General features: G+C 29.9%; 1 protein-coding gene across 1 annotated transcript in view; it reads right to left on the reverse strand.

Annotated features, from left to right (window-relative positions):
- LOC126738962 (uncharacterized) overlaps positions 1 to 13698 on the reverse strand; it is a 42635-nt gene extending 28937 nt beyond the window's left edge. The window contains exons 1-3 of the mRNA XM_050444459.1: positions 13185 to 13698; positions 5130 to 5401; positions 73 to 274 (exon numbers count right to left, since the gene is read on the reverse strand). Of these exons, the coding sequence (XP_050300416.1) occupies positions 73 to 274; positions 5130 to 5401; positions 13185 to 13349 (639 nt within the window). The 5' untranslated portion in view covers positions 13350 to 13698. The remainder of the gene's footprint in view (positions 1 to 72; positions 275 to 5129; positions 5402 to 13184) is intronic.
- Between the last annotated feature and the right edge of the window lie 325 nt (positions 13699 to 14023).

The raw sequence follows: 14023 nt of genomic DNA on the forward strand, positions 1-14023 counted from the left end.
ATAATTACAAAAATGTTGTAAGGGGTGCGCAAAGATAAATCATTTATATAAACTCTTAGCTACAATACATACTTTAAATTTCATCACGTCCTCCATTTTGGCTGTTTTTCCATCGCTGACGCACGAATGAAAGAAGCTGGGTGCCACGCTGACTCCCAGAGCTTCGCTCGTCATTCCAGTGCTAGCCTTTTCGCTGTTCGACGCAATCACTCGAAATGTTCCGAACAAAAGGACTAGTAGTTTTTGGGTATATGACGGAAGGGATGTTATTAATCTAAAATTCGAAAAGAAATAAATTTAACGTTTTTATCTTAAAAACTAGATTTTTTTGTTCAAATATTGGCCTTTAAATTGATTTGAAAGAAAATGTGAAAAAAAGGTTTCGAAAGAAAAATTAAATATAATGAATTTGCCTTGCCTTACATTTGAGATATCATTTGTTTTAAGCATTAGAATAAGAGTTGAAGCATTTGTGTTTAAGTTATTCTATTTCGTTGTTTTTACGATTTTTAAACTCAACTTTGCTGCATTTATAACAAGTTGCATTATTTAGCCAAATTATTATTTACTTTTGGCATTAATCACAAGAGTTAATTTTATAATCCTATAAACTTCCAGCCCAATGATCTCTGTATTATATGGAAAAGTTAGGACGACAAAACATTTACCAAATAGTAAAACTGGTAAATGTTTTGTTCTAATACTTTTTAAAAATAAATGTAGACATGGAAAATTTTCAGTTTCATAGCAATTTGCATGTAGTCGATTTTAAGCATTTAAATATCAAACATAAAAAAACCTACTGCCTAAAAATGTTAGGTTACTGTAAAATAGAATATCCCAAAAATAATTATATTCAATATTTACGGTTTGTATAGTATATAGTATTAGCATATATAGTATATAGTATAGTAGTAGTAATATTATATAGTATAGTAAAATCTATTTTTTATTATACTATTTATTATACTATTATAAAATTGAAATAACAAATCATAAGAAAAAATACTCTTGATTTTTAAAAAAGGGTCAGACAAAATTATAACTTTTTCCACGAATAATATTATAAATATTACCACGATAATTGAGAAATATAAAGTTAAATCTGAAGAAAGTTACAATGAATTCGTCAATTATGTTTTATTCGCTTGTATAGTAACTTTAACGATTTTATTACATCTCAGCAGCTCTTTGTCATAAGCTGATTTAGGTGGTTAATTGTTTCTCGCAAAATATTTTCTCAAGGATCACGAATTTAATGTGACTAGGATTACTCTTAGGAATACCCAAAAGGTTTTGCATGTTTGAGCTTTAACTTTAAGTAATTCGAGCTGATTAATTTAGTTCTGTTTTTAATAAGTTTCTTAACAAAATTCGTTTTATAATATTCTTGCAATCTGCATCATGTCTAAACAGAAAGTCCGTAATCTAAAACTTTACATTTATCGATGTATGAGCTAATAATATTGACGTTGACATTCTGAGTTAATATTTTGTTGTAAAAAAATAAAAGAATAATTTGATTTTTGTTCTTAGTTAATCTCAAGTTAGATTGAAGTGTCAATCTTGTTATTAGTTGAATATGTCAATCTTTCAGTAAAATTATTATCTCAGATGAGGATAAACCATGTACAAAAAAATAGGATACACCATATTTTTCGTAAAATATAAATATCTCTTTAATTTTTTTCAGTAGTATTAATATAAAGATAGTGCACTGATTTCGCAATTTTTGGGTCATTACCAGCATTCTGTCATAAATTCCTCGCAATAGGGTCCCCTGATATGATCCTTATACATCCATGAAATCAATGTATTAACTTATTAGATATTCAATCAGAAATCAAAAGGCAAATAAAAGGTGAAAATTATCAATTAGCTGTTAAAAACAATATCAAACACAAAGATTGGATTACAGAAAGAAAAAGAACAAAAGTAAATTCAAACGAACTGCACTTAAGTTCGTTATCAGCACTTTGTCGCATTTGTCTACCGTTCTATTTAAAAGCGATTTCCTGTTTACTAAAAACATTTAATAAAAATAAGAATGTTGATAATAGTTTTCACAGCAAGTTTGATATTTTAGATGTATTTTTTAGTTTTAGTATATATTTTTTATTCAGACATATAGGTGCAAATAAATGCAAACTTAATATTAAATTCTACTTTGTACCAAACATATTTTGTAATAAGAATCAATGATCTGTGTTTGCTGGTGATTAAAGTATAATAAAATATCATTTGAAAGGTTCCTATAGAAGCGAACAAATAAAAACAAGCATACAGTAAAATAATACTATACCCAAGTATATTGCCACTGCAAGCCAACCAAAGAAAACATACAGGGCTTGATATTTTTTAAATATACCTATTATTTTAATATAATTGCGATAGGTGTTCCAAACTTACATAATCAATTTTTGTATTTTATTTTCCACCGGTGCAAAAGATTTTCTTAAGTCCACTATTTAATAGACTGAGTCAATGTTTTGTAAAATCTCCAGTTAAAATAATGAATTTATTTATACAGGGTGTTTCAGAACTATGGGATCAAACTTCTAAGGGTTGTTCAGTGCAACAGTAGAATCCATTTGAGTATAGGAACCCATGTCCGGAAATGTGTCCAACAGCTATCAATAATACTTTTACAGCCAAAACTATTTGCAAAATCGTTAGTTATAAATTAAAGGCGATCAATAGAGCGTAAAACATCAACCGATCCACCATTTCTTCTGTATTTAAATAAGTACCATTTTGGGGACGAAATTTAAAGTCAATATTTAACATTTTTTGTGAATAACATACTCAATAACATACAATCACATTCCAAACCCTAGATACCAAAGCAACTTTCTACGACTCAAACCATTTGTTTTTCTTCTATTAAGCTAACAATATGTTAATAAAATAATTATTATTATCAGGTGTGAATAAATAGGAAGCAGCCAATGTAAAATCCATTAATCTAATTGCTTAGTCAGATTTCATACAGTTAATATTGTTCTTTTGATTTATGAAGTGTTACGCATAAGAATGAGTAACTAGTGCCTAAAAGGTGTAAACAATGCACAAAACATGAGTAATCTGTCTCAGGGGCTTAGTAATTAAATTTATTATGACGTCTTGGAATTTATATGATAATAACATTTTAAACAGTTAAGGCTCAAACACGATATTGAAATGTTTATTTTACACAATCTTGATAAGGTGGATATTTATGGAAGGGGAGTTTAGAATATTTAACTATATTGCAATAATAAATGTCAGCAGACACATCTCATAGCCCTCTGTTAGGAACAATTTTAGAATTTAAAATATTGAGAATTGCTTATATGGCAATATTTCTGTATATATATATTTGTATATATTTGTGTATATATTAGGGAAGAAAAAAAGCCAACTTATTCCTATAATTCCTTTGATGTTCTTTTTATGAATTTCAGAATTAATAACTGGAAAGTAAGGCATTGCTATAATAGCACATTTGATAATCAATTAATAATGCCTTAACATGGGCCAAACATTACAGACAGTAAGACATTGAACTATCTATAGGCATCGTATCGTATCGATTTGTTATTTGCTATACGACTTTTTTGGTGGATTTTTCGCAAATTAAAATTTGCAAGTAAACGTCATAGCTCACGTATAAATACACCTCCAAGCAGTGCGAATGTATAGTTATATAATTATAATAAAAAATCTTCTCAGTTAAGTAACTTCATCACCTAAACTTTATCTGTTTGCTGTTGATGTTTACATTTTTGTTTTTTTTTTGTCCTGGGAACAAATAAGCTGCATGAATGGCGCTTTCCAATAATAAACAACCGAGATGTTCATAGTATGAAAAAAGTAACTCTTATAAGTAATGTTTTTCGTGATTTCAAGTTTTGTTGCGGTCTTACTACCACTGATTTCAATAAACAAACTTCCATGTTTATCAAAAATAAAGAAATCATTCAAAACAATCTTGACCTGCAGTTTCTGCTTCTACGAATTAGAAACAAACCTAATTAGAGTCCAACAATCTATAATATCTGATATTGATCTATAATACGAATTCTCACTTTTTTCTCCTGGAGATCTGGATAGAATGATATGACGTTTCCTCTTTTGGTGACATTCATCCACTTTTTTTACATAAGTGGAATATCGTAATATGTAAAATACTGTCTGTGTTTCAAGCAAATAGATCTGACCAGGTGTATAATACTCGTAGGCGAGACCTTTTGTTGCCTGATGTTCACCAAAGAGCATTTTATCACAAAAACATTATTTACAATGCTTATAAGATTTATAATCACTTGCATCAAAAGTGGTATAAAACATAAAACAAATATTATTATAGAGGCCTTATTATTTAGTTTTACTTGTATTTATTTTCTGGTTTGCACACACAGATTTTTAAAATCAATTGTGCAGCCAATAAAACTATTGTTATTAAAATATTATGAATAAATGAATAAATAAATAATTTATTTTTAAGAAAAGACTCAATACTTTCCTGGTCAAGAAAAGCTTCTACTCTCTCAATAAATATTTTGACTAAGATTTTCAGGCTACAAAAGTTGTTGTATTTTTTCTTTTTTGTACTGAGAAAATAAACGATATTATTATTAACTTTATTTACTTTATTATCAACGATTAACGTCATAAGAACGGGGATTTATTTAAACCAATATTTTTTGTTATTTTGTTTTATGTAAATATTTGGATAGAACAGCTAAACCAAACGTGAACATATCATATATTTTTGAAATCAAAAGAAAAAGGTCTTTTATTTAATACACAAATATACAAGTTGTTTCATGTAAAAAATACAAACTTTGTATTTTTTATTAACTTTATGATATCCCTGTATTATATTTTAGCACTTTTCTTGGCGATTTAAGGTAAACTCTAGAAGTTTTATATTTAAAAAAATTTTCCATTCCGTATAATAACCGATCTAGACTCTGTCTAAATATAAAGAACAACCCTGTACGTACATTCATTTATTATCTATATAATCCGAATTTTTTTTTTTAATTTCAGGTCTGTATTATTTTAATCGTAATTTATGTTAAGTTATTATGTTTGGAAATGGAACTAAATTATGCAAAATGTAATGAAACAGATTAGAGGCTCACCTATAGATCTCATCTCTCTGCACCTGTACATCCTGTATCTCGATCACTTCAAAAAACTTCATCTCGACATCGCGTCCAAAAATGCCGCCTGGTACTTTCCTGAGAAACTTTTTCAACACACTGGCGATGGTGTAGACGCTAAAATTATCCATATTGACCAACCGGCCCGTTTGCAGAAAATGAATGAGCTTTTTCATGGCGCCTTGGTGCCCCGGTGCCCTGAACACGTCTTTTCTATAAGGGGCTTCTTTGTTTAACTTAAGGATGAGAACCTAGAAATCATTGAAAAAGAAAATGTTGATACTGTTATAAAAACTGTTTCTGTAAATCTGATTTTTTTGGTCTTAAGCCATCGTTCTTAAATCTTAAAGCCTCTTTATTACTTTTATATAGGGTGTTAGAAAATATGTGCGACAAACTTCAGGGGGTGGTTCTGCATGGAAAAATAATGACAGTTTGCTATATAAACGTATGTCCGCAAATGCTTCGTTTTCCGAGATATGGGGTCTTAAAAATTTTTCCTTAAAAATTGAAGATTTATTTATTGCTCTGAAACCGGTCGAGATATGCAAATGAAATTTGGATGGTTTTAAGAGGTAGTTATCGCGCATTTTTGGTATGCAAATGGAAGTTTATTTTCACCATTGGCGCGCATAAGGGTAATGATCTCAATCTTTTTGAAGAAAAAAATGGTTTCGTTTAATTTGTGACAAAAAACCTCTTACCTTTTTTCGTCTGTGGCGCTCTTTTCATGCAAAAAAAACATCTTGACGCGTAATTAATGATATAGACCAAATGCGTTTTTACACATCAGAGAATATAAGAATAGAAAACTAAGCATGTACATCAAGTTCAATACAAAGTCAACATACCTTCCTATATACAATAAAACAATGAAATTAAAAACAAAACTAAGGACTACACATCAGTAAAATCATTATGAGGTAATGATGATTATGATTACCTTAGGGAAAGGTCACCAGATTCACCATTCTATTCTATGCTATTCTAGCATTTCATTGATAAAAAGGAGCACCATAGGATATGGGGATTAGACTTAAACTAAGAGTGGATAAATGCAAATGTTAGCACAGAAAACAGTAAGTCATTAAGAATACTGAAGAGAAGTGTTATTTTTCTATTGAACTTAATTTTTTCTATAAATATATCATAGCAAGAGAAATCTTAGAAAACTCCCACCTTTTTTCCTCTCCTCTTCACTTCCCATTTTTTGCCAGTATCAAACACTTATTACCAGTTGTACCAGCATAATCAGAACTACTTCTCTGAGTGATACAATATTAGCTTACATAAAATAAACTTGATATAACATGACAAACTGAATTTCATCTGCTTTTGAATGATGCAGAAAAATAAGCATGTCCCAGAGATTGTCCCTTCTAAAGTATCAATACAAACTCTCAGAATTAAACAGCATAGGGCATTTTAGAAAGTTATAAAAATGTAAAACTCTATCTCACAAACACATATGTACTATGTCTACAAGTTTAAACTCTCCTCAATATTACAAGAGACTGACAAAGTACAAGCCGAGTGCCTACTTGTGTAAACTCTGTTTTAAGTAAACCTGTTCTCAAAAATTCAACTGGAATTGATTTATTTCAGTATTTTTACTCTTAGCCTATAGTAGGTATGTATTATGTGTGTAGTCCAAATTATCTCTTGTGTCATTTAAACAAAAATACCTTTAATACAATAAATTGCTATTAGTTCATAACATTAGTCAAGATCACAGATTACAAAAAATTTGTTTTTTACTCCACCAGCTTGGATTTATGTACATAAAGCCTCTTTAAATCTGAATTATGAAAATTTACATCTGAACATAGAGTCTAACTTAATTATTAAACTTTTCAACAATATAACATTACCTTATTTTTTTATTATTTTATGCAATTAACTGCATAATTTTATGTGCATTAACCCGTATTAGTACAACATTTCTAATTATTTCCCAAGTGCCAAAGGAACCATTTAAAACGCAATAAACGGCGCATATAGCGTGACCACCTGCTGGCGTCCATTTATTGCACCATGTACTACTGCCCAACCATGAAAAAAATATTTTAAATATATCTTGCTTAAACCAGGTTGGTGTGCCGCACGCTCACGCAACTATTACGACAAATCCTTTTATATTAATTTATTATAATTATTAAATTACTATGTAACATGGAATTGCTTGGGTCGAATTTCCTTTTTGATTTAAATTATAAATGTGGTAAATGTATATCATGTGCAGAGTTTAAAATACTTTTGAAGGTTTTGTAATTATTTATTTTATTTCAAAACTGTATCTTTATGACTGGAAACAATAAAAGATGAGATATAATCTGCAAACATTGTAAACTACTTTTCTTAATTGCGTGTGTATGATAAGACAGGATGAATATTTTAGAAAATAAATGTTCATTGATTATACTCGTTAAGTTTAAAGATCTAATTAAATAAAAATATCCACGGTTTTTAAAAAGTGTTTTGCTAAAAAAAAAATACTGTGAATTTTAAAAACTTGTCTTAATGGCTTTTTAATGTGTTCAACTGAAGAAGGAATATTAGGAACTTCATAAATAAATGAAGAAAATCTTCCTTTGGAGACTGTAGCCTGTTTTTTTGTTATATTTAATGAAAAAAAAATTTAATAAAACAAAAATTCAACCATCTGATGTAATAAAGAAAAGTCTTACTTTAACCTCAAAAACTATACCATAAATAAACTTTGTAACTGTGAAAAGAAAAGTAATAATTTCAAAATAATATGTTGTAAAAAGTGTGTTGGTAGTGACATTATATTAGAAAGCAATAATTCTGCTATGTCCAAATAAAACTTGTAAAGTAAAAACCATGAATAAAAAATGGATGCAACTGATGAATATCGATAAGCCTTAGAATTTTTCGAAAATATAGCACCGCCTGGACAGTTGGGAATACAATGAAAGTTCAGGTAATAATGCCAAAATTACCTGAACTCAATGAAATGTAATATGGCCTCACAATTCACAATAAAAACATCCACATAAAGCAAAATAACATATAATCAATGTAACAAATGAATTTTTTTACACTTTATTTGAATTGAATACATTACTTGACTTTTTGAATTTTATTTAAGAGGTATACTCAAAAACAGGCACACTGGATATTTACCAGACTCTAGAATATTCTTTAATATTGATGAACCATGAACCAAGCCGAGGTCATGGACTCTGGTATTATTGATACCAATAACTTAATTAGGACTAAATCAGTTAACTCAGTAATTGCAGAAGAAAGTTAAAAAAAATGTGGTCTCTCCTGGGACATTTCACAAATGACTTTTTTGAATTCAAATTGAAAAAAAGGTTCATTATCCAAGTTATATAGCTTCACCTATTAATAAAAAAAAATATATGGTTTCAATATACTCAAATCCAATTCTGTTTGTTCATGTTTTGAACATGCATTTCATTCAGATTGTAATAGCTAATAGTATTTATAAAAACATTTAATTTTGCGTAGTAATAAACAAGGTTTCTACAACTAAAAAATCAAGTTATTATCCTGTATCTACCGGTGTTCCCCAGGGTTCTATTTTGGGGCCATTGCTTTTTTCATTGTATGTTGCAGATATGAAATCCTGCATGAATTACTCAATGTTACAACAATATGCTGACGATTCCCAGCTGTATACTTCATTTTCACGTGAAACTCTACCCATAATAGAAGAACAATTTAATAAGGATTTAGAAATTATAGATAACTTTTCCTGCGACCATAATTTGAAATTAAATTCGTCTAACTCATGTGTAATTTTTCTGGGTGGTGGAAAGAACGGCCTTAATGCTGCAACAACGTTAAATGCAAAGATTTGTAAAGAGCAGATACCAGTAGTACGAGAGGTCAAAAACTTAGGAGTATACCTTGATAGTGGTATTTCATTTCAAACACATATAAATCAAAATTGCATACATGCGCTTAAGAAAACTTTACGGCTTAAAAAATCATTTACCTCCTAAAACTAAATATTTTTTATGTAACACATTTGTTTTATCCTTATTTGATTATTGTGATGTGGTATATTCGGATTCATTGACTCAAGACTCCACTTACTCAATACAAAAACTTCAGAATTGTAGTATGCGTTTTTCTTACAAAATTCCATTTAGAAGTCACATTTTTCCTTATTTAAACAATAACTTAATTCTAAATATAGTAGAAAATATCACATGTATTCTTTCAAAAAAAATAAAGTTATAAAAACTAGGGAGCCATTATATTTAGCTAACAATTTTACAAATTTTCTTCATGAGCATAACACTAGATTTATAAATTTATTTAGCATACCACAATATAGAACAGCAAATTTTCAAAAATCTTTTGTTTTTGTTGCCTCTCAACTTTGGAATAGACTTCCGGCTAATTGCAAAAGTCTTCTGTTTACTGCATTTAAAAAATATATTCCAAATAAATAGCTGAGCTGCTCGATTTTCTATTGCCGTCTAGTTATTATTGTTATAAAAATTAATTAATTTACTGTTCCTGCATATCCAGAACCCCCGCCTGCTTCGCCTTACTTAAATACTTAAGTATGATACTCAACACATGCATGTCTCGATTAATCAAGAAAATCTTTTTTTTTACTTTTAAGGTTTTTGAAGGGCTATGCCACACAGGTTCTATCTTATGATGAACCTGTGTAAATGGTTCTCTATAATCGAGGCATGGTCCTATTTATCATTTATTTGATAAGTTGTACAACACATATATATTATTATGCTACAATTTTGTATATGATTATTTATTTACCTTCATGATGAATAAATTTGTTTTGAATTTGAAGTAAGCTTTCAGATTTGCTACATATTGAGACCTTAAGTGCCTGAGGTAGAATTTATTGTATTAGGTATTATTTAACATACCTACTGAATTGAATTAAAAATAGCTAAAGGTTTAGTTTAGCATCTTTTCTGATTCCAGACTGTATTTTACATGTTTTCACACATTAAATCTTAAATTAGACACCAATGACACTTTTAACATGTTAAAAGTAGTCATGGATATCCCTGTGAGCTGGAACTGACTCTAACACTGTTTAATATACAGTTTAGTTTTAACACTAAAGTGAAGACCTTCCTACATCGATTTTTGGAAATTCGATTCTTTTATAGTTGGGTTGGATTGGGTTAAGTTGGAATTACTTTTATATAAATAGCTTGACATCTAATATCTTATTGTTATAAAGTAACAAAAAAAACCCTTAAAAGAGGTTTAAAACCTACAAGCTAATAAGATATATAAAAGTAGGTTCTCAGATTAATACTTACTACAGAATACAAAAACATTCACCTTGCTCATTTATTTGATAAAATACTAAAAGGTAAATAGACAAGTAAATAGCTAGTAAGATGGTCATCATTAAAACACTCTTTTAAAGCATAAAGCATTAGTACATTAGTATTGCAACACATATTTCCTATCTGAAGAAGAAAGTAGCTGAAGATTTTTTCATTTGTGAATAAATAACATTAATATTTGATCATAATTTGGGATAGGTAAATAGAGTATGTAAAATAGTAAGTAGCCTATCAAAAACAACAAAAACAGGTACTTTTTACAATGTCACTTTTGTATTTTTTAAATTTATTGCTTCTACAAGATTTGCAATGTATTTGAAAAATGCATGCCCAAAATTCCTTCAAAATTTAGACTAATATAAAGACATGTTTGAAACTGCATAGTACCTAAGATGCAGGCATTAAGCATAAAAAATTAATTATTCCTTAGCCTCAAAAGGTATACCCAGTTTATTGTATTAAAAAAAAGCCTATATAAATAAATCAACAAGAAACAAAGATTCAAGAAACAAAGTTCACATAATTTTTGTTTCTGGATAAAGGTAAAAAAAAACTACTTCAGATGATCAATTATATATTTTCTCAACATTTCGATCTCTATGAGACCATCCTCGGGACTCTATTAGAGTCCTGACCTATATCCAACAAAAGGCAAAAATTAAGTAAACTTATAAACTGAAGTCACAAGAAATAATTAACATTAAGAAATTATTATACATTTTACATTTATACAGATAGATACAAGATTTAAATTTATTAATATTGAGATCATGTAAAAATATTTATCCACTCTTTATTAATTTTGTTAATAATTTATAATAGTTTGGACTCCAATAGTCAATACACTTTTAAGTCAAAAGCAAATTATTTCTCCTAATGCTTGGAGCAAGAGATAATTATTTACACTATTTCTGATAATTTGTGAATGGCTTATGCTTTTAGCTATGTTGATACTGTGTACAAAAGAGCACACATGTATAAAGAGACAATCCACATCACATATATCCTCATTATAGTTCTGTGTGGTACATTTTATTTTTTTTTAAATATAACTTTTAATATGTAATTCTGAACTATGTATAAGGGTTACAAGATACTTCTGTAGTTCCCTCCCCATGCTATTATACAGAAAGTAAGTAAAGATTCAAATGAGTATGTTCGTTTAGTCAAACAAATTGTTGCATGCCATATGAGGTCAATAAAGAGAAATATCTATTTACCTAATTTATAGAAAGAAAGAAAGAAAGAAAATGTTCTATATCACCTAAGACAAAACAAAATCTTCTGTATAAACATCCTAAAAACTAAAAAATTCCAAATTCACTTTAAATTTCAAATTTCAAACAAACATAACATCTAAAACATTTTACCATAAAAGTTACACACATTACTAAAATTAATTATAACAAAACAGATTAAGAAAATTTAAAAAAAGCATCTTTTTGATAAATTTGATTAAAAAATAAGTAAAGCTGTCAATAAAACAGAATTTAGAAGAAGTAAATTAAAATATTTAATAGGAAACAAAACTTAAACACTAAAATGATGTCAGAGCACAGGTCAAAAGGTATCATTAAAAAAATTGTCAAGGCTATAATATGCCCTGGATAATAAAAGTGATTTTAATTTCTTTTTGAATTTCTTAACTTCTAGAATTTGTCTGATACATAGAGGAACATGGTTGTAAATTTTTTTGCTAAGGTATATAAGTGAGTTATTGGTGAGGGAGGATGTAGGGATTGGTAAGGGAAAATCTTTAACCTGGAGAGTCATATGACCAGTGTTAGAGGGAGGTTTAGGACATTTATGAATAAGAGTAGCTGTTTCTAAGATAAAAAGAGAAAAGAAAGAGTTAGGAATTTTTGAGATATAAAGAGAGGTTTATAAGAATCTCTTAACCCAGCGGAACATAGGTATCTAACTGCCTTTTTTTGAATCACAAAAATTATATTTAATAATCCCTTGTTGCTTAAACCCCAAAAAGGCAAGCCATAACCAAGATGGGACTCAATAAGAGAAAAATACACTGAATGTGCAACTACCCCTCCGAGCTCATGCCCCGCCATTCTTACTCCAAAGCATCCAGAGGATAATTTTGATGCAAGATTTAGGATATGATCTTCGAACCAAAGGCGACCATCAATACCAAGGAACTTACAGCTTTCTTTGTATTGCAAGGGGGAGTTTTCACTAAACATAAGGCCCTGAACGTCACACTTCAATCCCATAATAAAGGTTTTGCCCACATTAAATAAAAGTCTGTTTGCAGCACACTACTCCGATAAACTCTTAAGATCCTTAAAAACCTGGGTCTAACATTATCAGAATCTCTATGATTCCATAAAATGGTGGTATCATCAGCAAACTGAACCACTTTGCCCTGCAGTTTTAATGAACCCAAATCATTTACATAGAGCAAAAGTAATAGTGTTCCTATAACACTGAAACTCACAACAGAAATTCTTATAACACTGAACCCTAAGCTATACTGTAACTCTTTGGGTATGATTAGACAGATAGGATTCCAGCCATTGCAATGCCACACCTCTAAAGCCATAATTATTAAGCCTATAATGTTGTTTGATTTTTTAAGATACTTTGCAACATTTGTAGGTAAAATTAAAAAAATAACTAGTAACTAATGGTCATGCCACAAACATCAAACTGTACAAACAAACATTTGTTAAAGTCTCAAGCTTACCAACAATGGTCCAGGAATATCATTTTTGCACACCTCCTCGAGTGGGACCCCAAACTTGACTTTCTCCAACCTGCGAGGATAAGGGCCTGAAGGGTGGCCACAGGAAGTGACCACATTACTAAAAGTGGCGGCGCGCCGATGCATTCTGGCGGCCCAAGTGCTCATCTCTACCTCAAACTGCTGCAACGCCGCGTCTTTTTATTTGGGGCCCCACGAATCACTACCATAACCTAACACTTTGACAGCATCAAAACAGTTGAATATCATTATTAGTGGTGGGGTACATGGCACACTTATTTATAACACATTTAAAACTGAGAAGGAAAAATAAAACACGGAAAAGGGAGAGAACATGGGAAACGCTGCAGCTTTATTGTGGCAACTTTTACTTTTTAAATGATTTTTGTGTTTAATTTAATTCACGCCCTAAATTTGGGAAATTCACAACACCACACATATAAATACTGTTGGTTGAAATCAATCGACATTTCGAGTTTTCGATTCGACATACGACGGCCGACGCGCTGCCAACTGCCACTCGCCACTGCGCGACTTCTGGCGGGTGTGACGTTAAGGTTGGCGGAACTGGCAGGTGGGAGGAACCCAATAAGGTATGTAATATCAAAAGGGTGCTCAACCAATGTATATTGTATTTCCAGAGACAAGTATTTCCTTTTTAGTATGACATTTGTTTTTCTACACGCGCGTTAGTGATGCATGCAACTTAATAACTTTAAAAATCAAAAAGTTAATATATGAGGCTTCAGCAATTTAAATGGATACCCAATACTCAACATTAAAATGAAATTAATTACTCAATACCGTCAACTGGGGTGTAA

The sequence above is a fragment of the Anthonomus grandis genome, chromosome 7 (genome assembly GCF_022605725.1).
Source record: "Anthonomus grandis grandis chromosome 7, icAntGran1.3, whole genome shotgun sequence".
Taxonomy (NCBI): Eukaryota; Metazoa; Arthropoda; class Insecta; order Coleoptera; family Curculionidae; genus Anthonomus; species Anthonomus grandis.